The following is a 20,965-nucleotide window of genomic DNA, read 5'->3' as shown; positions in this document are numbered from 1 at the left end:
ATTCAATTGCATTCTCCCTCTGTGCAATATCTACTCAGTTAATAGAAGCTACATAGCACCTTAAGGCATTGTAATTTTGTTTTCTCAAATTATAACCCATTCCTTTGCTTTTAACTACTGCTACCTCCCTCTTCACTTTTTTTTTTTTTTTTTTACTTCCCTCTTCATTGTTCACCATAGAACTCTATGATTACTTCCTTCTGCTGATTCCTGTACCTATTATGTCTGCCCTGTTATGTCATCTGGTTTGGGTGATGATCAGGTCTAGAATATTCTTTTCCCTAGTGCTTTCCCTGATGATACAAATAACAATCATCTAGTTTAAAGGATATTTCTTGGCTAAATGCCTAACGGTATGAAAAGGTTTTTGGCTAAGGTAAAGAAAGCCTGCACGAGAAGCACGCAAAAGTTTGATGAAATATACCGGTAAAAGTACTTTGCCACAACAGCATTTGTATTGTTTCTTGCTCGGTAAGCAGACGGTGGGTGTTATCGGTCTGGAGTAGAAGTTGAATCCCACGGGAACTTGAAACCTTCCCGAAGTGGAGGGGGGATAACCTGACCTTTTTACTTTAGAATCACTAATTGAATCACGAACAGAGTCATATTGGAAGTTCTGGCATCGTAAAAATTGTTTGTAACGTAGTTTCACCGGTAAACCTTTTGGAAGTTTGCCGTGCTTCTCGTGTGGGCTTCCTTTGCCTTTTTTTTTCTTAATAAACAATTTATCCACTAGTCCACCAGTGATTCTAAAGAAAAAAGGTCAGGTTATCCCCTCCACTTTGGGAGGGTTTCAATCTCCCATAGAATTAAATTTCTACTCCTGACCGATAACACCCACTGTATATTTACTGAGTGAGCAACAATACAAATGCTGTTACGGCAAAGTATTTTTACTGATAAATTTCATTGAACTTTTGCATGCTTCTCGTGCAAGCTTTCTTTACCTTCGCCAAGTTTTTTTATGCATAGGTAATGCAACACATCATTTCTACTACCAAGGTCGTTTTAATTCATCATTTTAATTATATCTCATATTGTGAATACCTTCATGAGTTGCCATGATATTGCACTTCCTCAAATAAGTAATGCTTCACTTATGGAGAAGACTAATGTTACTTATTTTTGGCGGATACCACCACCCAGACAGCACCATTTTGAAGCTTGGTGGGTGGGCAGGTACCCTGTTGTTGTGTGTGCATTACCCATGCATAAACAAACTTCTTCAATCATCTAGGTGATTTAAAAATTTTGCCCCCCCATGTGGAGTTTCCTTCCCATTTGGTCTAATTAATTAGAGGCAAATTAAAATCACCCATAATAAGACATTCTCGCTTACTTTCCCATGGCATTTGCATGTAGAGGCTCTCATCATAATTTTCACAATCACCTGGCATGTTGATTACTCCCACTCTCATTATACAAATTCTATACTAGTATAAGGTATGTTCGTGTCAGATGGCACCTGGGATTTCTCCCATCTCCGCACGTGTTTCGCTGTATCGAGGACAGTACACTGTCAAGCCAGAGACTTGAAAGTGTGTGGGCCGTGTCTGTGCAGTGTGATATGTTGTGCCCATTGTTTGTCCGGCTTATTGGCCACCAGGCCCCTAGTGGGGCCTGACATTGCCCATACCTTGCCACGTGGAGGCTAGCCAGGTGTATCCAGTATCACAACAAATTGCTCTGGCAGGTCCTGCCACCTAGTTTCCTGGGATTTTAGTGGCTAGGACCTATAAAAAAAAAAAAATTTTTTTTGCATTTGACATTAATGCTTAATGGGATTGCTGTTAGTAAATCGCTGATTGGGCTTGAATGCTAAAGAGATGTGTTAAAGGCCTAATAGGTTGGGCAAAATTTTGATGTTATTAAATTTAGACATGTGAGGCTATACGCTAGATAAAAGCTAATAGTGTTAGTTGTCTTAGAGATTTACACAAAGCCGGTAGAATTTAGACGTTGGATTAGAATTTGGCAGCATTGTTAAGGGTGTACTCGGTCGATTTAGTGACGGGGGGAGACTGAAGACTGGGGGGAAAACAGATAGAAGAATATTGACGATAGAGTAGGCATCCCCAAAGAGGTCAGTGGAGGCGAGCCCCACCAGGCGAAGTATGGGGGGTAGACAGAGAGGAGACAGAGATCCGTCTCCTCCCTCCCCTGCCTGGGGATGGGGTTTTAAAGGGAACCAGGTTAGAGTACCCAGTTCAGATTGCCAATGGCATGTTGGCAGCAAAGCCGCAGAATGTCTTCATCGGTGTCATGTCCAAGCAGTGTTGAATCCAGTATGAAGGTCAAGCTGCCCATCCCGTTCCGGGGGTGGGATATGTTAGCTGGCAGTGGGGAACCCAACAGGTGAGGGGGTGGGAGAGACATACATTTACTTCATTCATAATCTGCATTCTCACTCTACTTGCATTCTTTTTTTTTTTCCCCTTTTTTTTTTATTTATTTCTTTTTTTTTAATATTTTATTCTTATTTTATAATTTTTTTTCCAAGTTTTTTATATATATATATACATATATATATATATTTTTTTTTTTTCACTCAACTCATTCATCTTTTTCTCACACACCAGGAGGGAATACAATGATGTGTAGTGTAAATTTAAATACTAATTAAAACTAGGGTTAGTGTGTACTTAACTGTAGCATTTATGGTTTGTGTTCTTTTTCTCACATGCTTACACTTTTATTCATTCTAGCTCTCATCTCATTTATTCGACTCTTACTTTCTGCAGTGCACTGCACTCTCTGGGCACCTCAACTTACTGTTATTCTTCAGTTGTGGTGCAGGCCTAGCCGCAAGTTTTTTTTTTTTTTTTTTGCAGGCCAGGGGAGAATGCAGTGATAGATAGTGTTTATGTGGTTAATAAATGTTTGTTGGTACAGTACATATAAAGTAATGTAAGTTATTTTTAACTTTGTACTCTTTCGGCCAATTACATTTGCTCTTCCACTCATTCCCATTCACTCTCTCTTTCCCTCATGCTAGGTCACTCTTTCTTTCACCAAAACTGCCATTTATTCCCTTTTACCATAATTCCTAGTTCACTCAGTGCCCAGTCTTTTTCATTCATTCATTCTATCTTTCTTTTTCATTCATTCATTCTATCTTTCTTTTTCATTCATTCATTCTATCTTTCATTTTCATTCATTCATTCTTCTTTCATTCTACATTGCATCCCCTTGCTACTAGCTTACTGATATTTTTCAGTTAATCTGCTTCCCTGGCTGCCTGTACATCTCCCTTCCCTACATGGTTACTTATTTGGTGTGGGGCCCCAGGTTCCTACACATGGCAGGGTAGTCCTGGGGAGTTTTGTTATGTCAGGTTTCTGTCAGGGTGCAGAATACTGCTATCCTAACCAGTTTTTAAGTCATTGTCTGGGCATGGTGGGAAACTTGGGCAATTTTACTATTGATTATTGTTTAATCGCTGGGGGGCTGAATTGCCATTCTTTGAATTGCTCTGCGCATTTTGAATACTTTCTGTGTGAAAGATGTAAAAGCTTTATAATTTTGCTCTTCTATGATGAACACATGTTCTTCTCCCCTGGAAAGGGGACCAATCTGTGCTATTAGCTCTGTTCTGGGGATGTCATATATTATACATTCATATAGAATGTATGCCCAGTCTTCACTTTTGCCACAGGTGCAGTTTGGGTCATTGGTCAGGCCTAAGGAGGTTAGTTTCGCCTTTAGGGAGCCGTGACCCGTCAATATAAATGTTGTAAAAAGTCCAGGGGCATACCACTTAGGTGGCTTTGGACTAACCATTGACACCCGTGGCAGAAACCGTTTGGTAATCAGACCTCTGGTTTCCTGCTCCCACTTTGTTTGCCATAGCTCATGGAGCTTTGTGGCTATTCTTTTTCTTTCATCATTGAAGGTGTTGGTTGTATCAAGGGCTATCCCCAGAAATTCTGTGGGTATGCCCTTTTTAAATCTATAATATAAGCCTCTACTTCCAGGTAAAGTGGGATAGTTCCGGCCAGCAACTGTAGTGCAGGTGTGCTTACTGTGCGACATGCTCTGGTAATAGTGAATAGTATTGTCCTTATTCTATTCTAGTAGTATTCTATACTAGTATGTGAAACGTCTGGATCTGCGAAAGCTTTTGTCGCGCTCAGGCTACTTTTGAAAAGAAGCATCACCTTACCACCCCTTCTCTCTGCCCTATCCTTCCTAAATACATTATACATACCGTACTGAAACTCATCGTCCCCTATCTCTGGATGGCACCACGTTTCTGTTAGTCCTATTATGTCAGCATTACTTGTCCTAACCAGCAGTTCAAATCACTCATTTTATTAACGATACTTCTGATATTACTGTATAAACAATTAAGACTTGGTGTTCTTGTATAGTTAACTACCCTGACACACCCCTTGAAGTTATTTAAGCTCGCTTCCCTGGTATTAGCTACCCACTCATTTTAAAAGTTTTTGCCATCAGAACATCTTGCTAATATGTTCTGTTGCTGCAACAAACAGGAACTTGAGGTAAGGGCAAGCATTACTTTGACCAATATTATCAGATAAACATGTATCTATATTACCCCCACAAACTAGCAGTTTCCCTGAGCCTTTAAAGTATCCTCAGTAATATTGGCAAAAACCCTTGCACCACCTTTATTTAAATGTATTACTCTACAAAACAGATTTATTCTACCTACAAGTGCAGGCCAAGCTGATAAAAATTTCCCCCCTTGCAGAGTCCTTCAAGTCTTGAGTTAATCCATAAGGCTTTCAGCATATAATCCCTCCTATCGTGTCTGGGCAGAATTGCAGACACATAGACATTGTGACCTAACTTGTGACATTTCTTCAGCATGGTTCTATTTGTCTAGCAATTCATCAGATTGTGTGTGCTTAATATCATTAATCCCCACATAAATAATGATATTCTCTTTACTCCCCCCCTTAAAATCTGACAAGCTGTTGGTGACATCATTAATTGTTGCTCCTGGTAGACATACGCTGATTGTAGTCCACACAGGACAAAAATATTTCCTGTTTCCCTGACAATTGAGTCGGCCCGGGTGCCAAGCATTATAGTGATCAAGCAATTCTTGGTGATTTCTAGAGCATTTTTCTCAAAGCTACAGTTTTGTTTATTTATAAAAGTTTTCTTATGCTCTCATTAAATAATAGTAAACTTAGTCTTACGATCTGTAACTAAGTTTCAGAAAGGCAAATCACCTTTCTTTTTTTCCATTTAACTAATATACTGACTTTTACATCACTTGGTCACTCTAGCAACACTGCTCCTGCCTCCCTGTGGCGGGGCCGGTAACCTGGGAGAAGAAATCCACTCTCCCAGGGCTAAAAGGAGCAAAGATGGAAATACGTTTCCACCTTTAGAGCCCCCGAGCTCAAAACTAGCAACAAATCACACTGATGATGACTTTTCTCAACCCAAGAGGTTGTAAACAAATCCTCAAGAGGAGATACCAGCATTCCTCATACTGCACTCTACATCCGACTAGCCTTTGAGTAAATTGTCCCCATTCCTTGTGCAGAAATGCTTAGAGGCTGTCGCAGGTTCGCCAAAATCAGTAAGGCGACTCCAGTCTGGGGATCTTCTGGTAGAGACCATGAAATCCCAGCATTCTGCAAAGTTATTAAATCTGACAACTTTCAGCAGACATCCAATAAAAGTCACTCCCCGTGCCACCCTAAATTCCTCTAAGGGAGTAATTGCAGAATTGGGACTTATTAACCATATCAGAGGAGGAAATAGTCAAAGAGCTATGAGAACAAAAAGTCATTCAAGCCAGGAGAATCATGACTCATAAAGATGGTATTCTTGTTCCAACAAGGAGGGAAAAAATACAGAAATATAAAGTGGAGAACAAAGTCACTTATTCAGAGGCAAGAAGAGAAATAATAAAAATGAAGCCAAAGCGTATGTATGCCACAGCTGCTAAACAGGTCCAATCAGTAAGTATCCAAACAGATGTTACAGTTCCTCCTAATACATCTATCGTGAATTGGGCACGGTCCATGCTCACTTCTCCCAAACAGTGTCCTTCACAACAAACAACTGAACAAGCCAGAAATACTCCAATTTCCATTCCAGCCAATGCACCTTCAACAGTGAAACCAAAAGCTACAGAAACCCCAATGGTGCAACCATGGATTTCAATGGAAATGGATATTGATCAGCAGAATAATTCAGATGATGGAATTTTAGAACTTCATACAACTGATGAGATGGACACGACACATCCTTTCTTTCATAAGAAAGACAAAGTAAAAATAGAGAGGTATAAACAAGCTACAACCAAAAAGCAGTCAGAAACAAAAACAACTAGCAAGAATGCATAATGGAAAGAATCCTTCAGTAGAATTGTAGAGGCATTTTGTAATGCAAAAGACAACTTGCATGATCTCATCAACCGCTATGAACCAGCAGGTATATCCCTACAAGAAACCTATTTAAATCCACAAGTGTGTCCTACCACGTTCAGAAGAGATAGAAGTAACAACTCACCAGCCCGTGGAGGCGGGGTGTTTCTTGTTAAAAATAATATTCCACCCAAACCTGTTGCTCTTCAGACTCCTTTTGAGGTAGTGGCAGGGCACGCAGAAATTGGCATGACTATTACAATAGCATCTATATATATTCCTCCAAATTCCTCATTCTACTCAGAAAATAGACCAGATACCACCTCCTTTCTATTTGCTCGGAGACTTTAATGCTCATAATTTGCTGTGGGGATCTCCAACAATCGACAAAAGAGGTAAACTAATAGAAACTCTTCATGATGTTTGTCATCTTACCCTTTTGAACACTGGTGAGCCTACCTATATTCATTTTTCTACAGGATCCATCAGTGCAATAGACCTTTCAATCTGCTCTTCCTCCATATGTACCAATACGGAGTGGTCTGTTCTTGAAAATCCACTAAATAGTGATCATCTACCAATTCTCTGCGAGCTGCAAACACGGGTAAACTCCCCTTTGCCAGGTCACTCCAATTGGAAATTTCATAGGGCACACTGGAATGAATACGCTTCAAATGTTCAGTCAGATGATGAAATAATCCAACTCCAGCCCATAGATTATGTCACATAACATATAACTAATCAAATATTACAAGCTGCCAACTCTACAATACCAAATCCTTGCCTGGGAAATGCAAACACGGTAATTACTGGTGGAATCCGGATTGTACATATGCTAAACAGGAAAAAAATAGGGCTTGGAATTTGTTTCGCAAATTCCCCACAACCAGTAACCTAATTAGTTTTAAAAGAATGAAAGCCAAGTTCCACCAAATAAGAAGGAAAGCAAAAAAAGAAGCACAGATTAGGTTTTCCTCTAGTATAAACAAGGACACAGATATCAGACTCATCTGGAAGAAAATACAAACACTTAGTGGCAAATATGTATAGTCCCCAGCTTCAATATTAAACTGGAAAGGAAAGGAGTTGTCCTCTCCAGCAGAAATTGCAAATGCCTTAGCAAATCATTTGCCAGTACATCAGGCGTATCCACCTACAACCTAATCTTTCAGCAAATTAAAGAATCTTCAGAACAGCATGAGATCAATTTCTCTACTAGAGTTTCACACCCATACAACCAGCAATTTACATTAACAGAACTTTTAGGGGGTGCTCAATAAAACATCCAGTAATGCTGCTGGTCCAGATGGGATCTACTACGTCATGATAAGTCAACTAAACAACAGAACAAAAAGAACATTGTTAAAATATTACAATTGAATATTTCTAGAAAATACTCACCCAAACTCCTGGCATCACTCAATTATATCATTTCCAAAGCCAGTAAAGGATCGCAGCTTTCCGCATAACTACAGGCCAATTTCACTGACCAGCTGTTTAGGCAAAGAGTGCTTGAAAAAATGGTTCACCTACAGCTAATGTGGTTCCTGGAAACTAACAACTTGCTAAATAGCAATCAGTACGGGTTTCAAAAGAACCGGTCCGCATTAGATGTAATGATAAAAGCAGAAGCAAACATCCGAAATGCCTTCATAAGGGGACAACATCTGGTCATGATCAATCTTGATATTGAGAAAGCCTTTGATGCCATCTGGTGATATGGTGACAAGATCTTCATTCTTTTGGCTTGAGAGGTCATTTACCTCACTTTATACAAAACTTCCTATGCTACAGAACATTTCAGGTTAGATACATGAACAATTTATGCAAATCATTTGAACAAAAGGAGGGTGTTCCTCAGGGGTCCATTCTTATTCCGACATTATTTGCAATAAGAATTACAAACGTGACACAGGATGTACCGAATACAGTAGAATCGCACATGTTCGTTGATGGCCTCATTATTTCTTGTCAGTCCCAAACCATGAACATCATTGAAAGACAACTTCAAATTTCCATCGCTAAAATACAATCGTGGGCATTGCAGAATGGCTATTCCCTATCAGAAAAGAAATCTAGTGCAATTCATTGTTGTAAAAAACACAAACTCCACCCAGATCCAGAAATATTTTTAAAAAACAGCCTGATTCCTATCACTAACAATTTTTGTCTGTTGGGGTTATATTTAGATAATAAACTTAACTTTGCTTCCCATATTGCTTTCCTTTGACCTACATGTCTTAAAAAACTGAACATCCTAAGAGCAGTCTCTGCTATGTCCTGGGGTGCTGACAGAAGCTCTCTCCTTCATCTCTATAGAGCTTTAATAAGATCACACTTAGATTATGGATCACCTGTCTATGACTCTGCTAGGAAAAGTTTGCTATACGTCTGAACCCCATACTGCATAGTGCCCTTAGGATAGCTGTGGGAGCCTTCAGAACATCTCCGGTCCACGGCCTGTATATTGAGGCAAATGAATCCCCTTTGCATCTCAGGAGAAAATCCTTATTGTGTAATTATGCAGCAAAAATTAAAAGCATACCATCCCATCCCAGCTGGCAATACCTGGTTGATCCTCAATATGCTGAATTTTATCACAGTAAGCCTAATGAAAACCACCCTGCAGAGTTTCGACTGCAAGAACTCATGATCAGTTGGGATATTAAATTCAGAACATATTCCAAGACTTTGCTACTCCTGAACCTCCCTGGACTGAATCTCACCTCTCTGCGACAATTTCTTTTTAAGATGAGAAAATCCTCTCTGGCAAACATCAACTTTCAACAGCTCCATAAAACTCATTCGTTGGAAAACTCAGAAAAAATACCTATCTATATTGATGGCTCCAAAACAGATGCAGCCGTAGGTACTGCAGCAATTTTTTCCGGCGCCTCCGTAGCCAGGTGGGCAGGAGCAGCAGTGCATAGCACACTCTTCTTGATTAGACCGGGGTTCGAGCCCGTGACCACCAAATACGGAGAATGTGGAAAAGTCAGGGAATGACGACCACATATCCCCGGAGCAATATGGCCTTAGTTGCTAATGCTCTTAAAAACCAAATAACAACAACAGCAATTTCTTCCACCTTCTCAGTTGCTGTGTCTCTTCCTATGGAATGCAGTATCTATACTGCAGAATTATTTGCAATAAAACTAGCTCTAGATAGAATACACAACAGCCATATAAAGCAATCTCTGATATACACAGACTCCTTAAGCGCAATCACTGCCATTCAATCTACCATTTTGCCCTCTCATCTGATTCTTAAAGAGATAGGCAATCTAAGTTATTTTACTACCAAAAAGCCAACCAGAAGGTTACCCTCTGCTGGATACCTGGTCATGTAGGTATTTCAGGTAATGAACAAGTGGATGGCACCGCTGAACACCCTAACTCAGGCTCTTCCAGGCAACTAAAAGTGCCTACACCAACTGCAAATCCATCATTAAAACAACATGTAGGAAAAAATGGTCTCACTCTGGAAAGCTCAAATAAATAATAAACTGCTGCAGATAAAAAAAGAGCCAAAAGTGTGGACATCTAGTATCAGGAAAAGCAGACGACAAGAAGTATAGCAAGGCTCCACATCGGTCATTCACATCCAACTGATCTGTATTTGCTTATGGAAGAGAATCCTCCTCAGTGTTTCTTTTGCCAGTCACAGCTAACAATAAATCATATTTTCATTGAATGTCCCCCCAACTATCAGAAAATCAAGCTTTATCTCCCTATCCCACTTGAAGGAACCAATAACCTTATCACAGATTCTTGGCAATGACGCAAATTTGGAGGAACTGTTTACTTTTTTGAAACAGATAAATCTTTATAATAGTCTGTGATCACAATAACATGTGAAATTTGTAATAAGCAAATATTGAACAGGCACAATATGGCCCAAGAGGGCTTTGTGCCAAAAAAACCAAATACAACAACGATGACAATGAAGGCTCTTTTTAAGCAGAGGGTATTCTGTTCTGGGGCTCAAATCAGGAGTGCATCATTTAGTATGTTACTAGAGTCTTGAGTCCCTGATGAGCTTCCAGTTACATTATTCTCGAGGGCAAGCACCCGTTTTTTCAGTGACTCAAATTGTTCTAACAATGCACCAAATTTTAACTTAAGATTAGTACACTCTGTACAATGGTGACAAAGAAAAGAATCTCCAGGTAGCTAGGATTATCCACTAGGTTGACCTTGGAATACATGCCACAGGTTCTGCAAGGGATAAAATCATGACTAACCCAGGAACCACTATCAGCTATTTCTGTATGAGTTATGGTATCCTCTGACAAACTGTCCTAAGTGGATCTTGTAACAACCGTCGTAAAATTTACCAAGTGTCAATGATAGTAACTTTCAAAAAATTATATTTATAATATTATAAAAATCAAACTATTACAGTGAAAAAAAAACTTATATCAAAATAAACTTTAAAATATACTAAATAAATTATTTAAAAGCAATATTCAAACCTCTGTAATCTTACTCATATTCCTAATTCTCTATAATCACTATGAAGAGCACCACCAAGATACATTTGCTCACCACCAATGCCAACAGTCAAATGTGAACAGTATTTAGGTAAGATAGGGAAGGTATAGAAGTGGCAGGGTCATTCTTCTTATCAAAAGCAGCCTAAGTGTGAAAATATCTTTTTTCTGACTGAGCAGTTACTTCTGCCAGCACAGAATCTGTGTGCTGTGAGTTAATCGGAGGCAAAGGTATAATGAGAGTTGGAATAATCTACAGACCAGAAGATTTTTAAGAGTGTGACAATAGTCTCTACGTGCAGATGGAATATGCAAGCAAGTGTGAATGGCAACTTCAGTCTTCTCCTAATTGATTGGTGTAAGTGGGAAGAAAAATCACTAGGGGAACAAAATTTTTATATAAACTAGATGATTATTAAAGGAGGTCACAAAGGAAGTAAGAAAAACCCTTAGCCAAAATTACAAGAGCATCTTTGGGAAGTGTGCAAATGTCTTCCCAATTCACAAAGGGGGCTGAAAGGGTGACACAATGCTAACCCCAGGGAGTCGTATCTGGTGGGCACACCAAGGCTCCTGAGCTGGATATCATCATCCTTCTCTTTCTTGGTGATACCTCTCTCTCTCTCTCTCTCTCTCTCTCTCTCTCTCTCTCTCTCTCTCTCTCACAGAGTAACTCGGGAATTTTTTTTTGGCTGGTGCAGCATTAGCTTCAGGCTTCCTTGCACCATATGGCTAATAATAATAAAAACAAGTAATTACTGACCTGTAATTCCAAGTTTGTCGGACAAATATGATTGGATACTATGATGTGGTTACAAAGGAACTGGATGCAAAAAATAATTTTGGTATCATATACTTGGATTTCAGGAAAGCTTTTGATACTGTTGTGCATGGAAGGCTACCGTACAAATTGTAGCAGTATGGTATTAAGGGCATGGTGCTAAAATGGATAAAAGGATGGCTGAGTGGGAGAAGACAGAGTGGTAATAAATAGATGCTGCTCTTCATGACTAATATTATTAGTGGAGTCCCCCAGGGTTTGGTGTTGGTCCCACTGTTTTGTATATTTATCAATGATATTGATGACAGTATATCAGGCTTAATGTCCAAGTATGCAGATGATACAAAGGTTGGCAGGGTTGTTAATGACAGTAATGGCAGTGTTCTACTGCAACAGGACCTAGAAAAGTTGGGCAGGTGGGCTGAGAAGTGGCAACTGAAGTTTAACATTTACGAATGAAAAGTACTGCATATGGGTAAAAGTAACCCCAGAGAAACGTAACAACTATGTGATACTACATTAAGGGTGGTAGAAAATGAAAAATACCTGGAAGTAATTGTGCAGTCAGATATGAATTTTTCTGAGCAGTGCAGGCAGGCTGCCAGAGCAGGTCATGGGGTTTTGTCAATAATATACAGGAATTTTGGTAGTAAGTAAAAGGAGGTGATTATCCCTTATGTATAAGACAATGGTCGGGCCACACCTTGAATACTGTACAGGTCTGAAGACATCATTTTAGGAAGGATGTAGAGTTGCTTGAGTGAGTACAGAGAAGGGCAACAAGATTGGTGAGGGGAATGAAGGGTACTCTTACCAAGAAAGGCTCAGTTCTGCAAATTGCCGCTTCTGGGGACTAGGCACCTGCATGGTGATCTAATTGAGTTGCATAAGGCCTTGAATGGGTTGAACAGGCTCAATTCTGATGGGATTCTTCCTCTTGCTCAGATTACAAACCTGAGAGAGAGCATAAAATTCAAATTGAGGAAAGACAGTTGTAGAATAGATGTGCGGAAGTTTGCTTTTAGCCAGTGTGGAAGTTGTAGCTTAAATAAATTCAAGAAGGAATTGGACAAACTTTTAGAGTGAATGGATGTGTGCATTTGTGGGTTGTTTTTTTTTTTTTTTATGCTACATAAGCCAAAAAAAAAAAAAAAACAATGTGGGATCACTAGTATTATTATTTCTACCAGCATGTTAGAGAAAATACTAGGAGTGAGAATATTCTTGACCTGATTATTACAAAATGACATCACAAGGCTTAAAGTACAGGAACCATTGGCAGGTAGTGATCACTCGTTTGTTAGTTGGAAGATGAAGAAAGATATTTCAGTAGTTAAAGGAAAAGGCACAGGTTTTAATTTAAGAAGAGAGGACTATGACAATTTAAGGTGCTATATGACATCAACTAATTGGGTGGATTGCAGAGGGAAGGAGGGTGAATGCATTTGAATTATGGAATACCTTGAAAGCAAAGATTACAGAAGCTACGAATGCATATATTATATTAAGAAAATATTGCACGAGGAGGATGCTGAAATGGATGGGTATGAAGCTGGCCTGTCTAATAGAACAGAAAAAAATAACATGGGAAAGTTACAGAGTGATGAAAAGTACTGAAGCATGCAACAGCTACAAGGTGATCTGCAATAGTATAATGGATAAGTTTAGGAAGGCCAAGGCCATGTTACACTATTTTGACATAGTTATTCCTGAGCAGGATGTAGGGAACAATTTCAACATAGTTTATTTGGACTTTAGTAAAGCATTTGATTTAGTTTCTCATCGAACGTTACTGTATAAGCTAGAACATGTCAAAGATTACTCAAACAATTCTTGGGACAGTGTTGTTTCTGATTTTCATAAATAACATCAATAAAATGATAAAGGGTGTAATGTAAAAATTTACAGATGACATAAAGATTGGGAGAGTCGTTAATGATCAGTGAAGAGCAGCACTGCACAATGACATGAACATGCTTTAAGAATGATCAGAAAAGTGGCAGCTGTGTTTTAATGCAGAAAAATGCAAGGTCTTAGAATAGTGAACCCCAAAAATAAATTATACACTTGTTGGGATTGAATTAAAAACAATTTAAGAAGAAAGGAATCTGGGAGTTACGATATGATAGATATGAAGTTTTCTGAGCAGTGTAAACAGGCAGCCAGGAAAGCTTGTGGTGTTCTATTTATTTATTGAACATTATCCTGTACAGATAGAGAGGTCATAATCCTGCTGTATAAGGCAATTGTAAGACTGCATTTGGAATACTATATCAAAGTATGGAGACCTCATCTGAAAAAATACATTGAGCTTCTTGAAAGGATTGAAAGACTGACAGCTTGCATAGTGAGATTGGCAAAAGGGTGACCATAAGGAAAGACTTTGATTATGTGGGCTTGCAGAGCTTGGCAACCAGCCACCTTTGAGAGGGCCTGATTGAGGTTTATAAGCTCTGAGAGGGATTAGTAAAATGAATGAAGGTGTAATTTCATTCTTATAAAGAATTCCTGAACTAGGAACCATAAATTAAAATTACAGGGGAAGCTGTTTAGACTAGATGGTAGGAAGTTTTCTTTTAGCAAGCAAGTTGCCTCTGCAAGTAGTTGAAGCTGACAGTTTGAAAAAATTCAAGGGTCAACTAGATAATTATCTACATGAAGAGGGAATTGCATAATTTATATTTTTTTCTATATATATATATATTTTTTTTTTTTTGGCTGGTGCAGCAGAAGCCTGTGGCTTCCTTGCACTATATGATTAATGCTAATACTAATTTAACTTCCATCTAATGCAAAATCTATAAGGAAGCCCATCACCATAAATTATTCAAATATAAATTTAAAGAGGCATTGAACACATTATTATAAAAAGATAGGCAAATTATGTGGATAAGCTCTTTTTTTTTCTTTTACTTTTTGGCATTGTTTTCAAAATACGAAATTAGCATAAATTATCAACAGTTAGGTTTGATTGTAGGATGGGTCGATCATAGAATGCATAATACTACAGCATTGCAAAACTTAATGTTTTTTTTCTGATGGTTTAATTGCTGGAATGATCAAAGTAGAATCCACATCATGCAGCATTTTTTTTTTTCAATTTAAAGTAAAATAATGCCTGCTTTTTATAATTCTGTTAGATATAGAGTGTTTAAGCAATTTCTCTGTTATCTCATTTTATGTGCAAAATGAATTTAACATTTTATATTCCAAATTAATTATCATTAACCAACTTATAATTATTATAATGTAGGAACAGCAGACTTATGGTACATGTAAGAATCTTAGGTGCACTAGCTGGAATTTGCTTGTTTTAATGTATTTACTTTTTAAAGATAAAGTCTTTAGTAAATGAAAATATTTTTGCATTTCTTTTTTAACCGTGTGGTTTCAGTTGGAAAAGGTTTGCCATTCTTGTATAATCTTCTTTGGAAATCCTGATTGTTTATGGTAAAGCTATTAAATAAAATGCTATTGTTGACCATCCCCGAGTTGGAAATTCATCCTGCAAAACAAAATTTTGTGAACTAATTTTTCTTGTGTCATGATTTGGTGCATTTTTCTTTTATCCTCAACTATTTTATTAATTGCTTATCACTAATGCTGTTCTTATATGTTGCAATGCTTGCAGTGTGGAATACTGTCATTACAAAAATTGCTAGTTCGAGAAAAAGCTGGTCAGAACAACCATGGAATTTATTTGATATCCTCAAGTCCAGTTGAACCTGAAATGTATGAACTATTTTGTCTTACTGCCAAAGAAAAAAAGCAGTGGATTGAAAAGATTAGAGAAGCTGTAGAAAAATGTCCAAATGAAGGTAAATTTGTTATAGGAAAAAAAAAAAAAAAAAATATATATATATATATATATATATATAATTAGAATGGTACATCATTGCTTATAGTAAGAAATGTAAATTTTTGTGTTTTTAATATATATATAGCTCAGTAAGTATATCTCTAGGTTTGAATTTATGGAATACACAAAAAAAAAGCTTATATACATAATACGAACATAGTATATTGTTACCATAGTATAAACCACCAAAATTGAGAGGAAAGAACAATATATGTGTCTTCTGTTTTGTTAGTGAACTATATTCTGGCAATAATAATAATAATATATATAAAGATTCTGAATTTTGATAATGAAGGTTAGGCCAAATGGATGCCAAATAAATTTATCATTATTACTAGTATATAGCTCACTGTTGACCCAATAGAGAACCAGATTAAGAGTGAATAAGGTCAGCTTAAAATAAAACTTTGTAAAGTAAAAAAAAGAAGAAAAAAAAAGACTTCTAAAGTTTTTTTTGTTTCTGTGTACTCCATAAATTAAACATAGAGATTTGCTTACCCAATTATGTATATTACAATTATGTATTCATTATGGCCATGATTTTTAATTGCTTTAGCAGTGGCCTTAGTCTATAAATTATGTGCAATAATTATTTACCAGTTATAGCAAAATATCATGACAATTCAAATACATAAATTCCCTTGTGTTTTTTTCAGTGGAATGAAAAAATTGATAAACAATATTTCATTGTATGGGTTTCAACTACAAAAATAATATTTAATAAACTAAAGAAGATAACTGCTTTGAGCTTATCTTTATACATTATAAATTTAGATTTTTGCAAAGTAAATTTTTAAATTAATGTTTAGAATTTTAGATTACTAAGATTTACTAAGAGCAAAACACCTTATGATTTTGGAATGAAAAAATTGATAAACAATATTTCATTGTATGGGTTTCAACTACAGAAATAATATTTAATAAACTAAAGAGGATAACTGCTTTGAGCTTATCTTTATACATTATAAATTTAGATTTTTGCAAAGTAAATTTTTAAGTTAATGATTAGTTAATGTTTAGAATTTTCGATTACTAAGATTTACTAAGAGCAAAACACCTTATGATTTTCTCTGACATAGCGTTTTTAATCCAGTCTGGAAGAGGCTATGTAAACATCTGTTTTTATTTTTGTTTATTTTTTTTTTAAGCACTAGAAGATATGTTAACGAGAAAATGAAATAAGTTATTTGAATGCTGATGGGATTCTTCCTCTTCAGGAAGAATCCCATTAGCACATCTGCACATCTATCCTACAACTGTCTTTCCTTTACCCAGAGGGTGGTTGATTCTGGAACAAACTTCCATCTGTTGTTGTAGAAGTTGATAGCTTAAACAGATTCAAGGCAGAACTAGACAAACATTTGGAGAGGGTGAATAAGTGAAATGAGAAGGGGGTGTGTATTTTTTTTTTTATTTTTTTTTTTTGGCTGATGCTATATAAGCTTGCTTCCTTGCATCATGTGCCCTTGCTAATGTAAGGGCACATGATGCCCTTACATTAGCAAGGTAATGTAAGACTTCCCCTTAACAAAACCATGCTGTGTCCGAGCTATAACTGAAGTCTTGTCTAAATGATCCTGCAGTGCTTCTTTAACCAGTGCCTCCATTAATTTTCCTGGAACAGAAGTTAAGCTCACAGGTATATAATTACTTGTGTCAGCCTTTGATCCTCCTTTGTGAATTGGGGTCACATTTGCACATTTCCAGTCTATGGGTACCTCCCCTGAGTCCAAGGAAGCTCTCATAATTATGGCTAAGGGTTTGCTTACTTCCTTTGCTGCCTCCTTTAATATAACTGGATAGATCCCATCCACCTCGGGTGCCTTTCTTGTGTTTATCTTCAACAGTTTCTCCTCCACTTTACTCCCAGTTATTTCAAGATTCTGTAGCTTACTGCTAGAGTTGAATACACCTCTGGCATTCCCCTCGCTGAATAACTCCTCATGTGTGAATGTCGATGCAAAATATTCATTTAGTTTGTTAGCTACCTGAGCAGGATCATCAACAGTTGACCCATCAATATCAAGTGGACCAATCTGATTCATCCCCTTCCTTCTAGAGTTTACATAAGTAAAGAACTCTTTGCTGTTTTTCTTTGCATCCCTTGCCAAGGATTTCTCATAATCTGCCTTCGCCTGCCTAACCTCCTTTGTAACTTGGTTGCATATCAACTTGTATCTATCATAGGCTTCTGTGTCATGTGTTAATTTGTAAGTATCCCATGCATTTTTCTTCTCTGCCATATGCCTCATTAGTTCATCTGACATCCATTTTGGCCTAAACCTTGAACAATATTTCTTAGTTGGTATGTAAAGCTTAGTAGCTTCCAAGATAAGTTCTTTGAATGCTTCCCATTTTGAATTTGCTGTTGGTAACATCATCAGATGGTCCCACTGTATAGAATTTAAATACTGTCTCAGTCCATCGTAGTCGCCTTTACGGAAGCAATAACCCTTCCCTTTACCCCTAATGGTAGTTACCTCTTTGAGTAAATCCCACTTCAGCACACTGTGATCATTGCCACCTAGTGGTTCATTTATCTGCAGATTCTTAATGCATGAAGAATCGCTGCTGATAATCAAATCAAGAGTATTACTCCTTCTAGTTGCCTCCCGAACCTGCTGATGTAGAAAACAATCATCCAATAAATCCACAAAAGCCCTGCTAGTGTGTGAGTGACCAGCCCCCAAATTCCAGTCAATATCTGAGAAATTAAAATCTCCCATTATAAGACTCTCTGATTTACTGACCCACTCTATTTCCCTGTACAGTTTCTTATTATACTCATCAGAGTCATTAGGCCTATAGCACACTCCTACTCTCAATTTTGATCTCCCAATGCTTATGTCACACCAAACTGACTCAACACTGCACTGTCCAGCGATGTTGACTGGCTTCACTTCCTTGGTTTTTATGTGTTTCTTAACTAATAGCATAACCCCTCCTCCCTTCCTATCCTGTCTATCCTTTCTGTAGACGTTGTACTCCCCAAATTCCAGTTCTGCATCCCTTATATCTGTGTGACACCACGTCTCTGATATCCCAACAATATCTGCCTTTGATGTTTTGAGCAATACCTCAAATTCATCAAATTTATTTACTAAACTCCTAGCACTGGTGTACACGCAAGTATACCTGCACCTGTTTCTATTCTTAGCTACCCTAACACAACCCATGTGTTTACTTGTACCGCAATGGCTCCCAGCAGTCTCTGAAATATCATGCATCTTGTTTTTCAGGCTTCTGCTCATTCTAATAGAAGCAGTGCAAGAATCTCTTTCACCTCTGCCAGTGGCTACTGTCAATCTATTGGTCTTTGTCTCCCCCCAAGCTAGCAGTTTTCTGACCCACCTAACACTGCCTCGATAGCATCAGCAAATATTCTTGCACCCTTTCTATTTAAGTGTATCCCATCCCTGTAGAAGCAATCTCTCCTGTTAACAAGTACAGTCCAGGCTGAAAAAAATTCTACCCCTTGAGCCTTGCACAATCTTTCCAGGGCCGAATTGATCGACAAGGCTCTCATCATATACTCCCTCCTGTCGTGTCTGGGCAGAATTGCAGACACTTTCAAATTCAACCCTAATTCTCGGCTTTTGTTCAACAGTGACCTGTACTTGTTAAGTAATTCTGCCGGTCTCCTACTCTTAATATTATTAGTGCCAACGTGTACAACTATATCACCTTTTGTGCCCTTCATCATCAGCCATTTTCAATCCACTGCAGGATGAAGGCCTCTCCAGCAACTTTCCAGTTCCTTCTGTTTTGAGCACTGGCCATCCATTTACTACTCAAAAACTCATGAATTTCATCTATCCATCTCCGCCTTTGTCTTCCAGGTTTTCTTCTAGCTCCTGTTGGGTACCATTCTGTTATTTTCTAAGTCCATCTGTCATCATGTCTTCGAGCTATGTGTCCTGCCCAAGACCATTTTAGTTCTTTAGTTTTGATAAGAATGTCCTTTACTTGAGTTTGCTGCCTAATCCAAGTGTTTCTCTTCTTATCTAACAGTCTGATTCCCAATATAATTCGTTTCATTCTTCGCTGTGTAGTTCTTAGCTTCTCTTCCATTCTTTTGGTGAGTGCCCAAGTTTCACTTCCATAAGTCATGGTGGTGAGTATACATTGATTCATTATTTTACGTTTCAGACAAACTGAGATATTGCTCTTCAGTATGTGACTATATTTCCTGAATGCTATCCATCCAAAATTTATTCTTCTCTTGACTTCCAGCCATTTATCATTATTACAGCTAATAACTTGTCCCAGATAAGTATATGACTCCACCTTTTCAATTACTGCTCCTTCAATCATTATTTCCCTTTCTGTGGCATACTTGTTCATCATTACTTTTGTTTTAGCCATATTCATCTTTAGTCCAAAATCCTTACTAACTGTGCATAACTGATTAAGATTTTTCTCTAATTCTTTGGGATCGTGGCTTATGACCACAATGTCATCTGCAAATTGTAAATGGTTTAGGTACTCTCCGTTCACATTGACTCCTTACTGCGACCAGTCTAATCTTCTGAAAGCTTCCTCAAGGGCAGCAGTAAAAACAACTTTGTAGATATTGTCTCCTGTCGAACTCCTTTCTCAATTTTAAATTTGCTACTGTCTTTGTCTAGTCTAATAAAGGATGAAGCACTCTCATATATTTTCTTCAAAATCATAATATATGGAGTATCTATGCCTTGTCTTTCCAGTGCCCGAAACATTGCCTTATGCTGTATGGAGTCAAATGCCTTTTCATAATCCACAAATGCCATGCATAATGGTGTTTTATATTCATTTGCTTTCTCCATTAGCTGTGATATTACGTGAAGGTGATCCATAGTTGAGAATTCTGTCCTAAAGCCAGCTTGCTCTTTCGGTTGATTCTCATCAAGTATTCTTTCTAACCTGTTAGTAATGACCCTTGTGAACAACTTGTAGATATGGGATAACAAGCTAATTGGTCTATAATTTCCAATTTCTGATTTATCTCCTTTCTTATGCAGCAAAACTATGATTGCATTATTCCACTGCTTAGGCATCACACCTTTTCTAATGCACTTTGTGAAGAGCCTTGCCAGTTTTTGTGTTATGTCTCTTCCTCCCAATTTTAACAACTCTACAGTAACTTCATCTTCCCCCGGGGCTTTCCGATTCTTCATTTTCTTCAATGCATGTTCTACCTCATCAGGAAGAATATCGGGTATGTCGTATGTGTTGCTACTTTGCAATCCATCTTCCCCACTGCTGGTATCATTCCCTCGCTCCTTGTATAATTCTCTATAGTAGTCTTCTGCTATTTGAATTATGCCTTCTCTGCTGTTTATAAGTACACCATCGCTGTTCTTCAGTTTCAGTATTATTTGTCTTCCTGTATTACTGCTCATGGCTGCTGATTTAAATCCTTTGTTTTCCCTTATTGCTTGTTCTACTTTTCTTGTGTTATATCTTCTTATGTCCTCTCTGAGTCTCTATAGGGATTTCT

General features: G+C 37.7%; 1 protein-coding gene across 1 annotated transcript in view; it reads left to right on the top strand.

The window, feature by feature from the left end:
• The window catches only part of LOC150080608 (rho guanine nucleotide exchange factor 18-like), a 170,890-nt gene that overhangs the window by 63,071 nt on the left and 86,854 nt on the right, over positions 1–20,965 (top strand). The window contains exon 5 of the mRNA XM_090380752.1: positions 15,259–15,445. Coding sequence (XP_090236878.1) covers positions 15,259–15,445 — 187 coding nt within the window. The remainder of the gene's footprint in view (positions 1–15,258; positions 15,446–20,965) is intronic.

Source organism: Mastigoproctus giganteus, chromosome 9 (assembly GCF_048544385.1).
Source record: "Mastigoproctus giganteus isolate SK-2022 chromosome 9, ASM4854438v1, whole genome shotgun sequence".
NCBI classification, from domain to species: domain Eukaryota; kingdom Metazoa; phylum Arthropoda; class Arachnida; order Uropygi; family Thelyphonidae; genus Mastigoproctus; species Mastigoproctus giganteus.
This window is presented reverse-complemented; position numbering and strand designations above follow the sequence as displayed.